This window comes from Dicentrarchus labrax, unplaced genomic scaffold (genome assembly GCF_905237075.1).
Source record: "Dicentrarchus labrax unplaced genomic scaffold, dlabrax2021, whole genome shotgun sequence".
Classification (NCBI taxonomy): Eukaryota; Metazoa; Chordata; class Actinopteri; family Moronidae; genus Dicentrarchus; species Dicentrarchus labrax.
Window position 1 is genome coordinate 20,004,828 of NW_026136718.1, and position 16,033 is coordinate 20,020,860.

The 16,033-nt window shown below is 41.9% G+C and overlaps 1 protein-coding gene across 1 annotated transcript in view; it reads right to left on the reverse strand.

The window, feature by feature from the left end:
- The window catches only part of unc13a (unc-13 homolog A (C. elegans)), a 45,447-nt gene extending 30,347 nt beyond the window's left edge, over positions 1-15,100 (reverse strand). Inside the window, exons 1-12 of the mRNA XM_051375574.1 lie at positions 14,703-15,100; positions 9,898-9,927; positions 9,680-9,779; positions 8,145-8,262; positions 6,786-6,909; positions 6,323-6,393; positions 6,041-6,095; positions 5,269-5,298; positions 4,278-4,473; positions 3,051-3,170; positions 774-1,586; positions 209-302 (exon numbers count right to left, since the gene is read on the reverse strand). Coding sequence (XP_051231534.1) covers positions 209-302; positions 774-1,586; positions 3,051-3,170; positions 4,278-4,473; positions 5,269-5,298; positions 6,041-6,095; positions 6,323-6,393; positions 6,786-6,909; positions 8,145-8,262; positions 9,680-9,779; positions 9,898-9,927; positions 14,703-14,724 — 1,773 coding nt within the window. The 5' untranslated portion in view covers positions 14,725-15,100. The remainder of the gene's footprint in view (positions 1-208; positions 303-773; positions 1,587-3,050; positions 3,171-4,277; positions 4,474-5,268; positions 5,299-6,040; positions 6,096-6,322; positions 6,394-6,785; positions 6,910-8,144; positions 8,263-9,679; positions 9,780-9,897; positions 9,928-14,702) is intronic.
- Positions 15,101-16,033: the final 933 nt, after the last annotated feature.

Here is a 16,033-nt window from a genome sequence, read left to right on the forward strand (position 1 = left end):
CCAGTCAACAAAAGCTGGAAAAATCACAGTAAAAGTAGGACATGCAGGGACTGATGCAACAAGTCACTGAACTGAAAGTAGTAGACTTGTAAATTAAAGCAGAACAACAACAGAGAAGACATACTGTCCTCTCTAATGAGCCCTAGCACTCACCTGTGCACACCTATTTGCTCAAAGATACACTTAGAAACACACACACAGGCTGTACCTCTTGCAGCTGCAATCGTACTCTGCTGAAAAGTCGAAGCCAGTTGGCTTTGGCTCTGGCGGGACCAGGTTCCATGATTTCCCTCTTTGGGAAGCTAAAAGAATGATCAAAGAAGAAACAACGTTTCAAAAAGTGTCAAAAAGTACAGTATCGAAAAGTAAAGATATAATGGACTAATGGCGTCGCTTTGCCTGTGCTGCTATTGCAGGCTCTCTGTGGTTTACAGTGCCGGTCTTAAGGGTTTATATTGACCAAACCAGTGTTGGTGATTGTTGTGAAGACTAATAAAGACGGTGAGTTTTAATTAATTTCAGTCCCATTGTTTTTGTCATTCTTTTTTTAGTGCGTCAGTGCAATACTAAATCACTGAAGTGGCCCTTTGATAGGAAGGTATAAGTATGATGTACTACATGAAGCTACTGTTGAAGTATGTACATAATGTATGCACTTAATGTTGAATGACCTGCCAGATTAACTTTTTACTGAAATGTAGTTAAATGTAGTGTTGACACTGTGTGAAAGCTTATTTTTCCTCTATAAAGTTGACAGTGTGAACAGTGTTCACCTTGGAACAGGTGGCTCCTCTGTTTTCTCTTCAGGAGCTGGAGGGACAATCTCTACCGTGGGAGGCTGCTCGGGGGGTTGAGGTTCCTCCAGCAGCAGCTCAGACTTGGGCTCAGGCTCCATTGGCTCTGTATCTGGAATTGGGACCTGTGGTGTAGTTGTTGGGGTGGATATAGTGGTGGTAGACAGAGCTGGCTGGGTGGGTGCAAACGCAGGCTTGATGGATTCTGCACTGAAAGCGCGCGACTTGTCGTCCTGTGTGACTGGAGGTAGACCAGGAGCTGTGCTGGGGGGCTGGAGCTGATCATGGGCTGGCCGCTGCTGATGCAACGACGCCTGCTTCTCCAGCGGTGGCCTGGTGGAGGACAGACCATCAGTGGGGGGCATTAAGGTGGGGGCAGTGCTTGTGGGGGTGGGGGTGTAGGGCGGCTCCTGGTCTTCGCTGAGTGTACCATCGAGTGGATACATATCTTCATCTTCCTCATAAGGCATGTCCTCCTCATCTTCGTAGTTGTACTCTCCTTCCTCCTCGTAAATATCGCCCTGCTCTTCGGTATACAGCGCCCCCTCTTCCCCTCCATCTTTGAGGTAGCCTCCCTCGTCGCTGTAGACGCCTTGGGGGTCCTCGCCTTCCCAGCCTGGGGAATCCTCTTTGCCGTAGCTGACGGAGGAGTGGCAGGAGTGGTACGAGTCGTTTTCATCGTAGAACTCAGAGCCTCGCAAGCTCTCGCCGTCCTCGGGAACAAACTCCTCACTGAGCTGAGAGCTGCCTCGACTCAACTCGCCTGACGAGGCATAACGACTGTCTGTTGGACTGGGGGGGGAGATATAGACACCTGTTATATAATATAAATATACTCACACAGGTTTAAAGGTAAACTGGGAGAGTTCCCACTCATACACACTAAGGAGTTTGGTTGTCACACTTAAGGAACTTGTGATGGGGCCAGGGAGGGAGGGAGACGGCTAACCAATAAGAAAGGGGAGTGACTTTAAACCAACCAATAAGAAAACTCAGAGCAGGGGGGTTTAGGCTAGTGATGCATCTATGCAACTGCAAGGGCAAACATCTTTTTAGTAATGGAAAAGGTTACTATGGATACTAGTTCATACGCAAATGAATACAGAAACACACACCATACAAAAAGATATAAATAGACCTATTCAAATGAAAGAGAGTGAACCTGGAGAGGTTGAGGGTAATTTATTAGCCTAGCAGAACAAAAACAGTCCCTTTTTGCAGATAAATAAGTGAATAATATTTATTCACGATGATGAATGAGGCTATTAGACACTGAGACAGACCATGAGTCAGAGAAAGATTTGAGACACATGCAAAAACAATTTCTTACACACACACACACACACACACACACACACACACACTCATACTATATTGTTTTGTCTCTATTGATTACAGTCAATAATGCATGGTGCAGGAGCAGTAAAGGAGAGAAATGTATTCTGGCTTCGAGCTAGAAGGAATACATAAGTAGGGGTGAATGGACACATAAACACTCAATCACGACACCCCTGTTCTTTTCTATTCATTATCTATCTCACAATCTCTCTCTCATCCAACACAAAGGCTGACACAGACAGTGACAAATGCTTGCATAATGTGCGAGTCCAAATACATGTCTGCCCTCTCTGTTAGCAATGAATAAAAAAACATGTGCCGAAAAACTAAGAAGAAAATGAAAATAATCTGTCTTGGCCTCCCTCCTAGTGCCCCATTATTGGGCTGAAGGCCTCCTGCTGTCTTACAAGTGGAAATTAAATGTGTATAATTACCAAGTATGGGACACCCAGAATACGACAGGGCTCTTCTTTAAATCTCACATACAGGATGAGGCCGTAATAACAGGTTGTCGTGACAGCAGATTCACACGCACAAACACACACAAAGATTCACAGAGGCTCTTCCACAAACTCCAACCGACAATTAACCTCTCTGTCTCTATCACTCGCCCACACACATAAACACAAAACTGTGCAGAACTTACAAGAGTTTAACAATGGTGAAGATGAGTATGATACATCATTTGTAATACTGATTCGTGATTCTTCACCAGGAACACAGTAAATATAGATGCAGGACCAGTAGTTTTCTATAAAAAAGTACAGAATATACATATACAGAGAGCGCATGCATGCAAGCACAGCGAGCGAGGAGGACGGGACAAGTCCACCACTGACGTCACAGCGAGACGGAGTCACAGGCCGGAGCAGGAGAAGGAAGAGGAGGAGGAGTTGGAGAGGAGGTACAGAGACCCACCTATCGGACAGTGAATGCCTACTGTCTAGAGAATACTGATGACTGGTGCGCCGGCTCGACCCTGAGCCTGAGTCGATATCGCTGCGCCCGTTGGTGGCCGAGTCTAAACTATCATAGCGTCTGGTAAGAGGAGCAGGGAGGGAGGTAGGGAGGAGGGGAGAGGTGGGAGAGGAGCATCAGTAGAGCTCAGTGCAAATCTTTCAAAGAAAGCTCTAACCAAACTGAGCCTCTGCAGTAGCCACATAAAGGATAGGCTCACAGTTTTTCAAGCTTGTCTTAAACCAACAGTCAGGTGTTTATGTGAACATTGAAGCAGGTTTTTTTTCTTGCAGCAATCATTCCTCCTGTTCAAAGTGGCCATTAAAATATCCCTTTCTATTGTGCTCACTATTATTTCCATTAATTACAGTGTGAGTTATTATGAGCAGCTTAACAAGGAAACTGTACTGAACTAACTGAACTAACGGACAGCAACCCGTTTCAATGTTCATATAAATATCTAACTATTATTTAAAGACAGACTTGAGAAATTGTGAACTTATTCTTTAAGTTTCTGCACAAAGACATTTCACTGAGGTTGAGCACTTGAAGATTTCTGTTACCCATCTAAATCTAACCAAATCTTTTGATCAAACTTTGTGTTTCAGCTTTTCTGAGCAATGCATGAGTTTTGATCATCTTATGCCTTTGACAAACATGTCCAAAAAACGTTAAAAAATACTGCCATGTCCAGCAATTCATTTATTTTCTGCACAAGTTAGCACAGAAGAGATTACATGGGGTTTCTGATGCTCACACACTCAACATGCACACAAAAATGCAGACACGCACACTCGCATTCACACACGCACACAAAAAACCACAAGGGCCCACTTCATACGTGACCTGTATACAAGAACAGTGCGCCCCAGCTTGTATACACTGAGGCCAGGGTTATTCTCTAGAGGAGGAGAGCACAGTGGGACAACATGTTACCATGTACAATACAGTGAAACAAAACAAAGCCACCAGGGCTGAGCTGTGGGGGTTAAATGCTGGACTCCAAATGGAGTTATTCACTAAGGAATATTTCTTTAAGATAGGAAGTGTGATATTACATTTTCAACATTAAACAGTTTTTGTTTTTTTGGTGTTTTTCTCTTCAGAGCCCGCCACGGTTAATCTCATGAGAAAAAAAAACGATCAGTCTCAGTTGTGGCTACGTAGAGCCTGTATAGTGCTTGTTACCTCATGGCTCTGTGGTCGTAGTCCAGCTCATGGATTTCGTCGCTGTAGGACTGTCTGTACTGCTGGTGCCTCATCGGATACTGGTGCATGGAAGCGTTGGGCTGGGAGGTGGTGTAGTAGGGAGGTGGGATACTGTTACTGGTCTCACTACGGTAGTCGCTGTCCCTGTCGTCCACGGCGCTGTCTGGATCCTCGTCTGTTCACACAAACACAACAGGAGACAGGACGAAGTGAGGGGGCGAGACGTGAAGAAGATGATGGGTCAGAATTGTATCATACAGTGTTTGCATAGAATATAATTGTATTGTTCATGTTTTAACCTATAAATAATGGATTTTGGATGATTTTTAGGTAAAACACTGGAAAAATGCTAAACTGACCTTACTATTACTACTTAAAATCATTTTTATTTTTCTTTATAGATACCTGATACTTTCTGCTGGATAATTCTGGTATCTTTACTACAAAGAGCACTGATTCTATATGCATGTAGCTAGCCTGAGAGGCAAGACCTAGGGCAAAAGAAAGCCTGCAACAGCACACAGTACCACTTGCTGCAGCTTTTTGTTTACTGCATGGTAATAACTGAAGGTGTCTCAGATGAGTATCAGCTTGGATCTTCTCTAATCTGGACTGTGGTGGCAGGATAGTAATAACAATGTTCAGAGAGACCTGACTAAGAAAATCAAAACGAAAGTATAAAAGTGGAAGTGGAAGTGGAAATGACGCACTTGGGGAAAAAACACCACAGTTTATTTTACTGCAACTTAACTCAATTTAATTCTAGCAGCTTGACTTTAAATCCGTCAGGAGAATATGGATTGGAGCTGAAAGGAAGTTCAGACAGTTTGGGGGGAAAAACATTTTTTTTCGTGGCAGCTAATGGTCTCTGAGGAAAACTACACTAGGAGATCATTACATTAAGTGAGACATGGACAATAAATACAGAATTACTTCAAGTCATTAGCAGAAGCGCATGAAAGAAACTTACTTTGCTGATCTCCCCACAGACTCCAATTACCTATAAGGAGATAAAGGGTAGGAAAAAAACAAATTAGATTTGGGCCACAAATTAAACACATCACTTGTCTACAAGGCCAGGTAAACAAACATGTAGAGATTTACAGCCCTGAGAAGTAATCATTTTAAGATGTAAATATGGGTGTAGAGGGTTCATACGTCAGGTAAATCAGTGTGTATGTACATGTGTGTGAGTAAAGTAAAAGCACAAGGTCTTTTAGAGAAGCTTAGATCAAAATCAGTTTTTGTGCAAAAGCTGCCGACCTTGGTGCTGCTAAGTAACGAAGAACATAAAATACACACGTGCTGTTATTACAGTATCTCTGCACAAGCATGCTACCACCAACTACCCCTCTGTCCACAGATTTATACTATACACACTTATCCAACCTTCTCCCTGTGTCATCATCACTAGACAGACAGACAGTCAGGCAGTGTGGTGTGTGTCTGACAACCTACCGTATGTCAGTTCACATTCATCACACATCTAGCACCTATAAGTCATTCTAGTGTTCAGACAGGCTTGCATGCACGATTTGTCACATCAGCTTTCCTCCCTCCCTCCTTCCATGCTTTGCTTCATCTATCAGCCTCATTTCTACCTCCTGTCTAGTCCTGTTCTTGGTACGACTCACTGCAACGGAGCAGAGGGGGTGAGGAGAGGAAAAACAGGAGGCCTAAAAAGGACACAGTGGGGGAAATAACAGGAGGAGGTGGATGCAGGATGTATGTTTGACACTCACAGCACTGTGTGGATGGTGCATGGAGTGGTCGTTCCTGTTCCTCTTGGTAGGCATACTGTGGGGGAAAAAAAATGACGGACGACATCTTAGAAAATAACATCCAGCACTTCATCTGAGGAAAATTACTGGTACAAATACAGACTCTGGCAATTGTGCTGTTATTGGCAGAGTGTAATTAAAGAGGGGATGGGAGATAAAGAAAGAGGTGGAGAGGAAACCTTAGGAAAGGGGTTAAGAAAGAAAATACTATAAGGAGGAAGGATGAGGAAATATAGATCTTACATCTTGATCTCTCATGGCATTTAGTTGTTCAAGTTTCTTGGCCCAGTATCTGGCCTCTTCCTCTGGAATGTCTGCAGCACACAATACAAAAAAACACTTAACAAGTTTCTCTACTCGGCTCATCAAATACCTTGTGGTGAGATTGTTTTGGTCAACTGCTGTTTCCAAGGTCAAGAATTAACTTTCAATCAAAAAGAGCAGCACTAATGGTAGTGTTAGTGCTGTAGTAGTAGCAGTAACAGCATTGGTAGTAAATGTAGTGAGATTAGGACTAGTAGTACTGGAAACCAATAGTTATAATGATAGTGGTCAAGACAGTAGTTGTATGAATAGAAACTGTATTTTCCTGGTTTTTACATTGTATTGAATAATATCCATATATCTAAACTTATATGAAAGAAACAGAACAAGTGCAGTATAGAGCTCCAGGCAGGACAAATGCAATTATGACGAAAGGCCAAACCTAGTGGCAGTTCAAAGCGGGTGTCGAGCAGCAGCCGGTGAAAGGTCGGGTCTTTGGTTCCACAGATCTCATTCTCAGCCATGATCGCATTGGAGTCCAGGGTCAGCCATTGGCCTGGACCCTCCTGGAAAAGACAGCGGAATAGGGGCAGAGAAATATATGTTACAATACTTACTGTGTGATAAACATGCCTTATATATGCTCTCCTCTGAATCTTTCTCCACGCAGATTATTATTTAACAATATACAAAGTAAAATATAAAGTAATGGTGAATAGGAAACTCTCATTATCAGGTTATAATTAGCTTTGACTAAAGCCCAAATCTCTTAACTGCACTTGGTTCCAGCACGTGATCCGCACTAAAAAGAAAAGAAAAACCAAGAGGTGCTGGCAGATGTATTTCTGAACCGTAGAGAGAACCAGACCAGCAGTTTCACTCTGCTTCCAGCATTTGAACTGACATAATCGCCTCCTGGCTGCAGCTTCATACCTGATCGATCTTCTCATCTAATTCTCGACAAGAAAGCCAATAGGCGTCTTTCATAAAAGGTTGAACTATTTCTTTAAATGAGAAAACCAGCATCCTAGATTGTGAAAAAACCTATATATATATAATATGAACCTTGTCACAGTTTAACAGAAAGTTATCACTGCTGAGAACCATCGGCCTGCAGCCAATGAAATATTTACCTGCAGTAAGGGAATGAGTCCACTATTCCGTCTTAGTATCACATTTAATTATATGGCTTAATTAACCAATTCCAGTTCCTTGCACACAAACATAATCAATCACTGAATGTGAAATTTATCGTTGATCATGTCACTTACAGTATATTTCATAAAGGAATCAGGAGACGTGTTATATCATGTAGCAGGACTACACTATAAATGAAAGCAGTATGCAGCTGGAAAACATCAAATAATGAAATATTTTTAAAAATCTGGAGCACTTACTTCAATCAATAATAACCATTAACAATAACAAACAACAACTAAACACACACTGCCTATGCATTCCCCACTGTGACATTTAATAATTTCCATTACTATGGCAACTCCTGCTGTTTTAATACCGTCTACTTCCTTACTGTATATTTCTCATTTATGAACACGTAACAGCTCTTGATCGGCACACAGCTGACAGTAAACAGCCACATATTTAAAAATAATTAAAAAGCTCAAAGCACTCTCAAAGTCTTACATAATGGCCTTAATTAAATTAGCATTAAAAGCTATGTGTTTTCATAACCTACATGTTATTAGATTATTTTAATAATTTCATTCACTCTGGCTGGAATGGTGCAGCCAATACAAGATAATGCTAGGAGACGTCTGAGTCAGGGAGAGAGGGCGTGTACCTCGTTGGACTGCCGTATGCTGCGCAGGGGGATCCATAAGGTGCCCACCATGGTGTCCCAGATCAGCCCTTTATTCCACACCTCCACTGTCAGGCCCAGATCCAGGCGGTTTATTTCGCTGCTCGACAGAAAGAGGAAGAGGCAGATAAAGAGAAATTAGTTAGGAAAAAGGTGAGGAAAGAGAGTATGATAAAGCAGAATGTTATATAGAGCTGAGTGAAGACAGGCGTGTATACAAACAGCTCACTGTACAGAAGGGTTTCAACAAAAATACAGTCTATGCAATCTGGCGATGGATATGCACAGTGATTCAATCTGCTGAGGGAAATGAGTCATTCAGCACCAAGACGGAAAGAGCAGGTGACAGTCAACTAGGCTGGCAGCAGGATGTAAGAGAAAGCACAGATACGACAACAGGAGAGATGATTTACATTTTTACAATTTTTATGACAAATTATGACAAAAGTAACCTATATGTCTAATTCTTCCATCAAGCAACACACATATACAGTCCATATAGTCAAGGTCTGGACTAGCTAGGATTTTTAAAGTTATCACAAATCTGACTGGCAGATTATCAGCTCACTAAGCATCTCTCATTGTCCAACAGTGCCTCTTTTCAAGCCCACTGGCTGTCTTAAGTGAATCAAAACCTAATAATAGCCACAGCTTTGAAATGAAAATGCATCTTTCTGTTTCCTTGGGAGCCGAGGAAGTAATCTGGCAAATGGCAGAATGGTGTGCTGCTTTACAAAAGGGAAAAAAAGGAAAGAGGGCAGGAGATGGATCTAAAGAGAGGTGGTTGTATTTCAGTTTAAAGATATGGCTGTAGTAGATTAAACATAAACACAGCAGGACGACAAGTAATTTTTATCTGTTGTGTTGTGGAGTTATTAGGTGAAATGAATCCTGGAGAAACCCTCTACACTGGGTGTGTGAACTCTGTCTGAGCAGTTCAGACGTCCCAGGTGTTATGTCATTCCCTCACTCTTCAAAGGGAGAGAGATAGAGAGGAATCAAGAGGAAGAAAGCAAAAATAACTCCTTTTAGGAGGTATAATTGACACAGCTAACCCGGCTGACCTGTGTTGCACAACATCTGTGTGTTTTACAGCCATAATTGCAACAGCAAACATATTACACCTCGGAAATGCCTTTAAGTTTAAATTAATAGACATTTCTTGCATTAAAATCCATTTAATAATACTAACACTAATAAGACAGATAAATACTTAAACTGATTTAGCTTTTCACTTTTTTTTCTTTTTCTTTGTCACATAAACTTTGATAGTCCGCCTGTATGTTTTTTACATGTCTAAAAAAGCCCTCTACCCATAAAACCGCAACCATAACTTTGTGGGTCCAACGGAGGGTGATGAGAGAGCTTGTTACACTACAGGTACTTTATAAAGGAGAGGATAGTGAGAGGGAAAAGTGACTGTCCTCCAATTAAGCAACATTGTACAGGCAGATTTACAGATCACAGGGAAAGGCACGGTGAGATGTAAGACGTGACATTGGGCGAGAAGGACTCACAACATGAAATCCTGCTCCCAGCACGGCTGACTGCCGCGCACAGCGATGGTTGTGCTCTTAACATTCTGCACCTTCAGGGTCACGTATGTGTTAAATTTCTCTGCAAAAGGTAAAATACAAATACAGTTAGTCATGCTACAACGTGTGTGTTTACATGAAACAACCTGATAAAGTAAAGATGAATAAGAAATAGATGATATCAGCAGGTTGCAACTCACCTTGGGGTCCATCAAGCTTGGCTTTCTTCACTGCAAACAAATTGATAAAACAAACAAGAAATTACTAATTACGGACAAAGTGAGCTAAAATATAACATTTCTGAACATGATAACGTGACATTTTTCATTCTGCAAATTGAACATTCTGCGAGTTCAAAAAGGCTTTTACTCTCTAGCTCAAGTGCATGAAAGTATGGCTGACTGGTGATTGACAGGAGCCTGGCATTTTAGAGAGAGGGGAGGGGGTCCAGTCTGGGACTCCTCTGTCCTCTTTGGGCAGAATGCCACGATCTCAATATGAAAGACTGCATCCGTTCAGCAGGAGATGTCATGATCTCTGAGTCACAAGGCCAGGAGGACAGTTTGTGCAGGTGAAAGGAAAAGGTGATGCCAGGTAGGAGAGTGGCCACATGCCTTGCTGTCGTCTCTGAATGATGTGTGTGTATGTCTTCTTGCGTGGTTGACAACAGGGGGTGGTGGGTAAAAGATGGAGCAGTGCTGCTTTTTGTCTAACACAATAGATGAGGCTCTGCTGAGGTGCCACTGCCAGCTCCTCCACTCAGGGACCTCTGAAGGTACCAGACTGACTTTTAAAACCACAATGACGTCAAAAGCCTATTCATTATTCATTCAATCCAGCACCCTGCCGCTGCCCAGCATCCCCATGTTTAGCAGCGAGGTATTAATATTCAGAGCTCTGTTTTTTTTTTTTAAATCCCTGCTGATTGCTTCTTTTCACTGATGTTACATTTCAGGATAGAAATACAAGGAATAATTTAAAATCAATCTAATTGGACCTCAACAACAAACTCTCTGAGCATGTGTGCTTGGCTGCAAGAAGAATGACTTTATAATGTATGACCTCCAGTCCAACTCTCTGTAAAAGTAAACTAAATAAATAATCACTCCCTGTTATTCAATCAAACATTATTAGGAGAGCAAAAGTGATGCTGACAAAGAAACACATTCTGAGTCATTTTTCTTCAGTCAGTGACAGCAGAGCAAGCATGATAATCATTGTGGACAAATTGGCTTTTAAAAATAGCATCAACCCAGCAAACCCTTGGGATAAAGCTTATCACTTAAATATCGGTCTGATTCATGAGGCAGGTGCCGGAGTAAGGGGTCTGGTGGAGCATGCGCTTCTTAGCCAACTTCAAAGTAAAATCCCCTTCCTGATATTTTAGCTGCTGACAAGGCAGTCACGCCTAAGGGGTGAGGATGGTTCTTTTCCATGGAAGCACCAAATACACGAAGAGGCGTTCAAATTAGTTATTTCTTTGCTTTAAACGGACAGTTAATGACAGATGCAGCTCGACTGCACCCTTGCCAACGCTCTCTTTTATACACTGTACTCTCCACGCCATCAGTCCTCTCTCTCCCTCTCACTCAATCACTTGCTCCTACAAGCTCCCCCTGCCATGTGGCGAGTATGCACGTGTGCTCCCTTTCTATCTCTTTCTCTCGTGCTCCATTAATCTCTCTGTGCAGCCGGATGCGGGCAGAACGAGCTGCATCCCCAACACTAAAAATAACCACTTCAGTGTGACAGGGGTGGGGGGGTGCCGGAAAGGGGTGTGTGAGCGTGGGTATGGGAGGTGTGTGTGTGTGTGTGTGTGTGTGTGTGGGGGGGGGGTTGTACTTACAGCTCACAGGCATAAGACTGAACCACCATTTCTACAGTTACAGTGCAGGGAAAGGAGTGAAGGGGAGTAGGAGAAGTGTTATATATTTTCTGCAAACCCTCAACAGAAAATGTTGAGCCACAGCAATTACAGAATCTCGTTTTCTCTTTCTTTGCTTGAGAAAATTGGACAAATACATTCACTTATGCCCTGGCATAGAGGAGCTAAAGGGGCTTTTCATTTCCTGAGGTTTTCCAATCAAAAGCTTTCAAAGAGCCCACACTTCAGAGCAATTATACTGACACCAGGAACAACAGTATAAACCTGAAGGCAGGGAATGCGGTGAAGAAAAATCTAAAGATTGTGACAAAAACATAGAGAAATTACTCAACTGCACAATTAAGTGAAAAACAGTTGCAAAGATTGAGATGTAATTACAGCATGAAGCTGTATACTCACTCACTGCCAAATAAAATTCAGTCACACATCTGCAGTATACCTTTATACATCCATAATGGTGATCAGAGTATGACACAATGGTAGCCACTGACTGAATACTGCATTCACACTGACTAATGTGAGAAACATTAGAATCTGTAAATGTAGGTGCAAAATCTAAAGACTGTGCATACTTACAGTATATATTGTATGGATTCCAAGGCTATATATAACAGTGTATGCAGCCTTGGAATTATTAAGCACAGAATATGAATGCTACACCAAATCCACTGTACTGTATACAGTATATTTCCATTAAAACACAATTGATCTTTGCTACTAACTATTTCCAGACTCCCAGTAACCCTACTCATTATTACAGTAATGCAACAGTGTGTTTGAAATGGTAATAAGACACAGAACTAGAGAAGGAACGCTTTGGTGCTGAATTATATTAATTTCTAATGTCAGACTTTCTGACTTCTTTTGCAAAAATTCTTCCCTAATGATCTGAATACATATGTAAATAGTCTTAAATAGATGTTTGTATGGTGCCTTGATAAAAGGTGACACTAATGAGGATGTCTCTCATGGCTCACTCTGTTATAAAGTCGTAATGCGTGAATTGGCATCTCGCTACAGGGGATGACAGTAAGAGGATGGGTGCCAGATCTGAATATGCTTATTCAGCTTCCGTGGCACAGGCTATTTCAAAGGCTACATCTAACATCACAAGACATGGAATTAGAGTATACACACATCTCTGACCAGGCACATCACCGCTACTGCAATGTTTATCGGGCAAACTCATGTTGCAATGCAGCTCAAGGTAAACCGCCATCATCTTCATTTCTTCATTCTTCTCACAGCCACCATGAAAAAAATATGATATCAATATAAACGTAGCTGCAGGCCTATAACAGATTGTGTAGTAACCTAATGAGAATGCCAACAGAGACCTAAAATACCATTGGGGTTGCTATGCCAACAAAGCTTCAGGACATAAAGGGACCACCAACGAGCCTGAATCTCAATCCTGACATCTGTGCAATCAGCTCTAGCACTGGTGTCAACAGTATAGCAGCCTCTTCATAAACACTACAGGCCTGCTCCAACCTCTCTGTGAATCTGAAGAAGAAGCTTGAGGGACTCGCTTTTACATCTTGCCTTCCCTGCTCACCGATAAATCGGGCACCATATTTATCAGGTGTCTCAGAGTAGGAAATGAGCACAAACTGGCCGAGAGTGCACGGTGAAAATGTGCTCCTCATATTGGGAGTTATTAAGGAGTTGTTATTAACTGTCACAACTTGTGAATTTCATACTAATTTATTGAGCATTTAAGCTTCAGATCTGTTCTAACCTGTCAAAAAGTAATAAACCATTTTTTTCCTGCATCGAATTACTGTCTCCTCATAAGCCTGTCAGTTTTTAAAGGTGTGGAATGAATGCTTTTACAACACAAATTTCATTTTAAGAGTCTGTAAATCACAAGGACAACTTCCCCTTCCTTGCTGAGAGTGTTGGCAGTGTCACAAACATTTAATAATTACTCTAAAATAGGAGCATTTTTAATCCTTGAGCACGGGAATAAATGACAAGGTTTGTATGTGTTAAATAGCTTAAATCTTTGTTTGCCAAAGTGGGATCTCAGGATGACCAGAGGTTGTTTAGAAGGTTACAGGACATAACCATGATAATGGTATTTCACTCCTAGGAAATCTACACAATCCACCCAGCCAGTGCCAATCATATCTGACAGCAAAGGCCTCAAATTTAGTTGATTAGAATAAACACAATGTTTTGCTCATAGTTGGAGCTTCTGATACAAAAATGTTCAAGAAAACTCAACTTCCCCAATTAAAGCAACATACATTTACATTTTAAAAATGGCAATATATGCTCTGCCTGCAAATTTTAATTTACTACCGTGACTAAATGCCATTCAAGGGCTTATAACGGATTTAGTCCTTATATTTAATACAGACGAGATCTTCTTTGGTCCACTTTCTACTTGTTTCACTGGAGAAATCTATCATAGGCTTAGATTATTCAATAGAAGTAAATGTGGACACCACTGGGGAATGCTGGACAGAACAAGTTGGCTCTGTGGTTGTCATTGTAAAGCTCAATCAATGGGAGAAATATAAATCTAACAATGCTGCAACCAATCACAAGGCTCAAAAAAATATCTTACTTAAGGCTACTGAACACGCCTTTTTTTTTTTTTTGCTCCGCGCAATTACGCATGAAAACTGAGCTGAAATATCTGCACCGGAGAGGACTGCTATGCCAAATGATATCTGCTTTTTGGCATGGCCATAAAACACCACATTCTCCTGATACACAGGGATAAACAGAGTGGATTACATCTTGTTTTACTATGTTTGACAGTGGCTGCCAGATAGCATACACCTACTCCATGAATCGATCCGGTTGTAGAGCCCAGCCTGTCACCCAAGACAGCAGGAGTGAAATATTTCAGGGTAAAGAATCAAGTCATAAAGACAATATATTAGAAATATAAAACATCCCCAAAGGTGATGTGAGGTATTCGCCTTATTAATGGCACATGCATGAGAACTGCCATTTAAACATTCCTGTGCAAGATGGCTAGTGTAAAGTATTGATCGTTATTCTTCCAGGTAAATCCCCACAAAGCTGTAAAGATCAGACTTAGACACTAGAGCAGGTCGAGAAACATGGACAGCAAGTCGCGCCAAGACATGGATTTCCTCTTACCTCCAACACACAGTAATGACATTTCTTATATGCGCCTTTAGTACAGGGTCCAGCTTCTTCACCAGCTTCCGTAATTGAGCTAATCTGTGCAATGTAGAGCCTGGGAATGAATGATCGGGGCTGGAGATGGAGCAGCCTGCCGTCGCCGGCAGAGACGGGGCCTGGCAGCGGCTCGTTGCGCTTCACGGCAATAAAAAGCTTCACACTTGGAGAGTGAACGCCAGCGCCCTGTCCTCTCTGCTCTTTTTTCCTTTTTTTTTTTTTTTGATGGCGTGTCTGTCTAGATTTGAGACTCTTTTCGCCTCCCCCCTTTCTCTCTCTCAGCTCTCCGCTCCCCAGCACACAGCCATCTTGTTCAGCTTCAGCACCACCGCTGCTGTGGACCGCTCCTGGCAGTGACGTCAGCGCGGTGGTGGTGATAGTGTGTATGGGTGACGGGGGAGAGTCGGGAGGGGGGGGATGCTCAAACACCGGATAATTAACCTCTCCCTCCACATTTTCAACACATTTCTTAAAAATATGTTAGGAAAATCCTCAGATGTTATTCGACATGGAGGAATATTGTAATTGATTTCAGTATCGATATTAGACAGCCCTACTTTTAAAGGAAACACTACTCAAGAGGAGTTCTGGGTAACAATTACTCAGCAGTGAGTCAGTTGAAGGACATTCATCACAAACACTGAGTGTCCGTTACAAGTCCCTTCAGCAGAATTTCTAGAAAATGTGTTTTAAAATATTTTTAAATGGATTCATGGTAATCAAGACAGGAGATGGACTGAGAAGACTTCGCTTGGTGACTTACTGTCTTCACAAATAATAATCATATGTTTACTGTCATCACTTATTGGGCTGCACTTCCCAGGAATTTAATAGTTTAAGATATTAAAGTTTCCTGTAAGAGGGTAATGGTGCTACACATGAACGAAACAGGAGTTAAATGAAACTTGACTGGAAACAGATGAACTGTTGGTTCCAGTCTATAAAATACAGAAAAAACAGAATAGATCATTTGTGCCTTGGTGTGACCAAGTAGCTCATTGTTAAAATCTGAGCCAAGCTCAGTCATGTTAACTTGTGTTACATATTAACCACAGGTCATCCCCACTTTCATCTTTCCAGTTTAAAAAACCCACAAAACAACCAGACTGATAAAACTTGAAGGCTGGTCCAAGATTCACGGCTTCCACTGTGCGCCAACAGCTTCCCCTGCTGGACCACAACATCCACTGCAGCCTTACAGTGTCTCCTTTAGGGTCACTTCACCAAAATTAAACAAAAGCATATTTTGCCAGTAACTTTTAATGGCATCTAGCCTTGGATATTAGGGG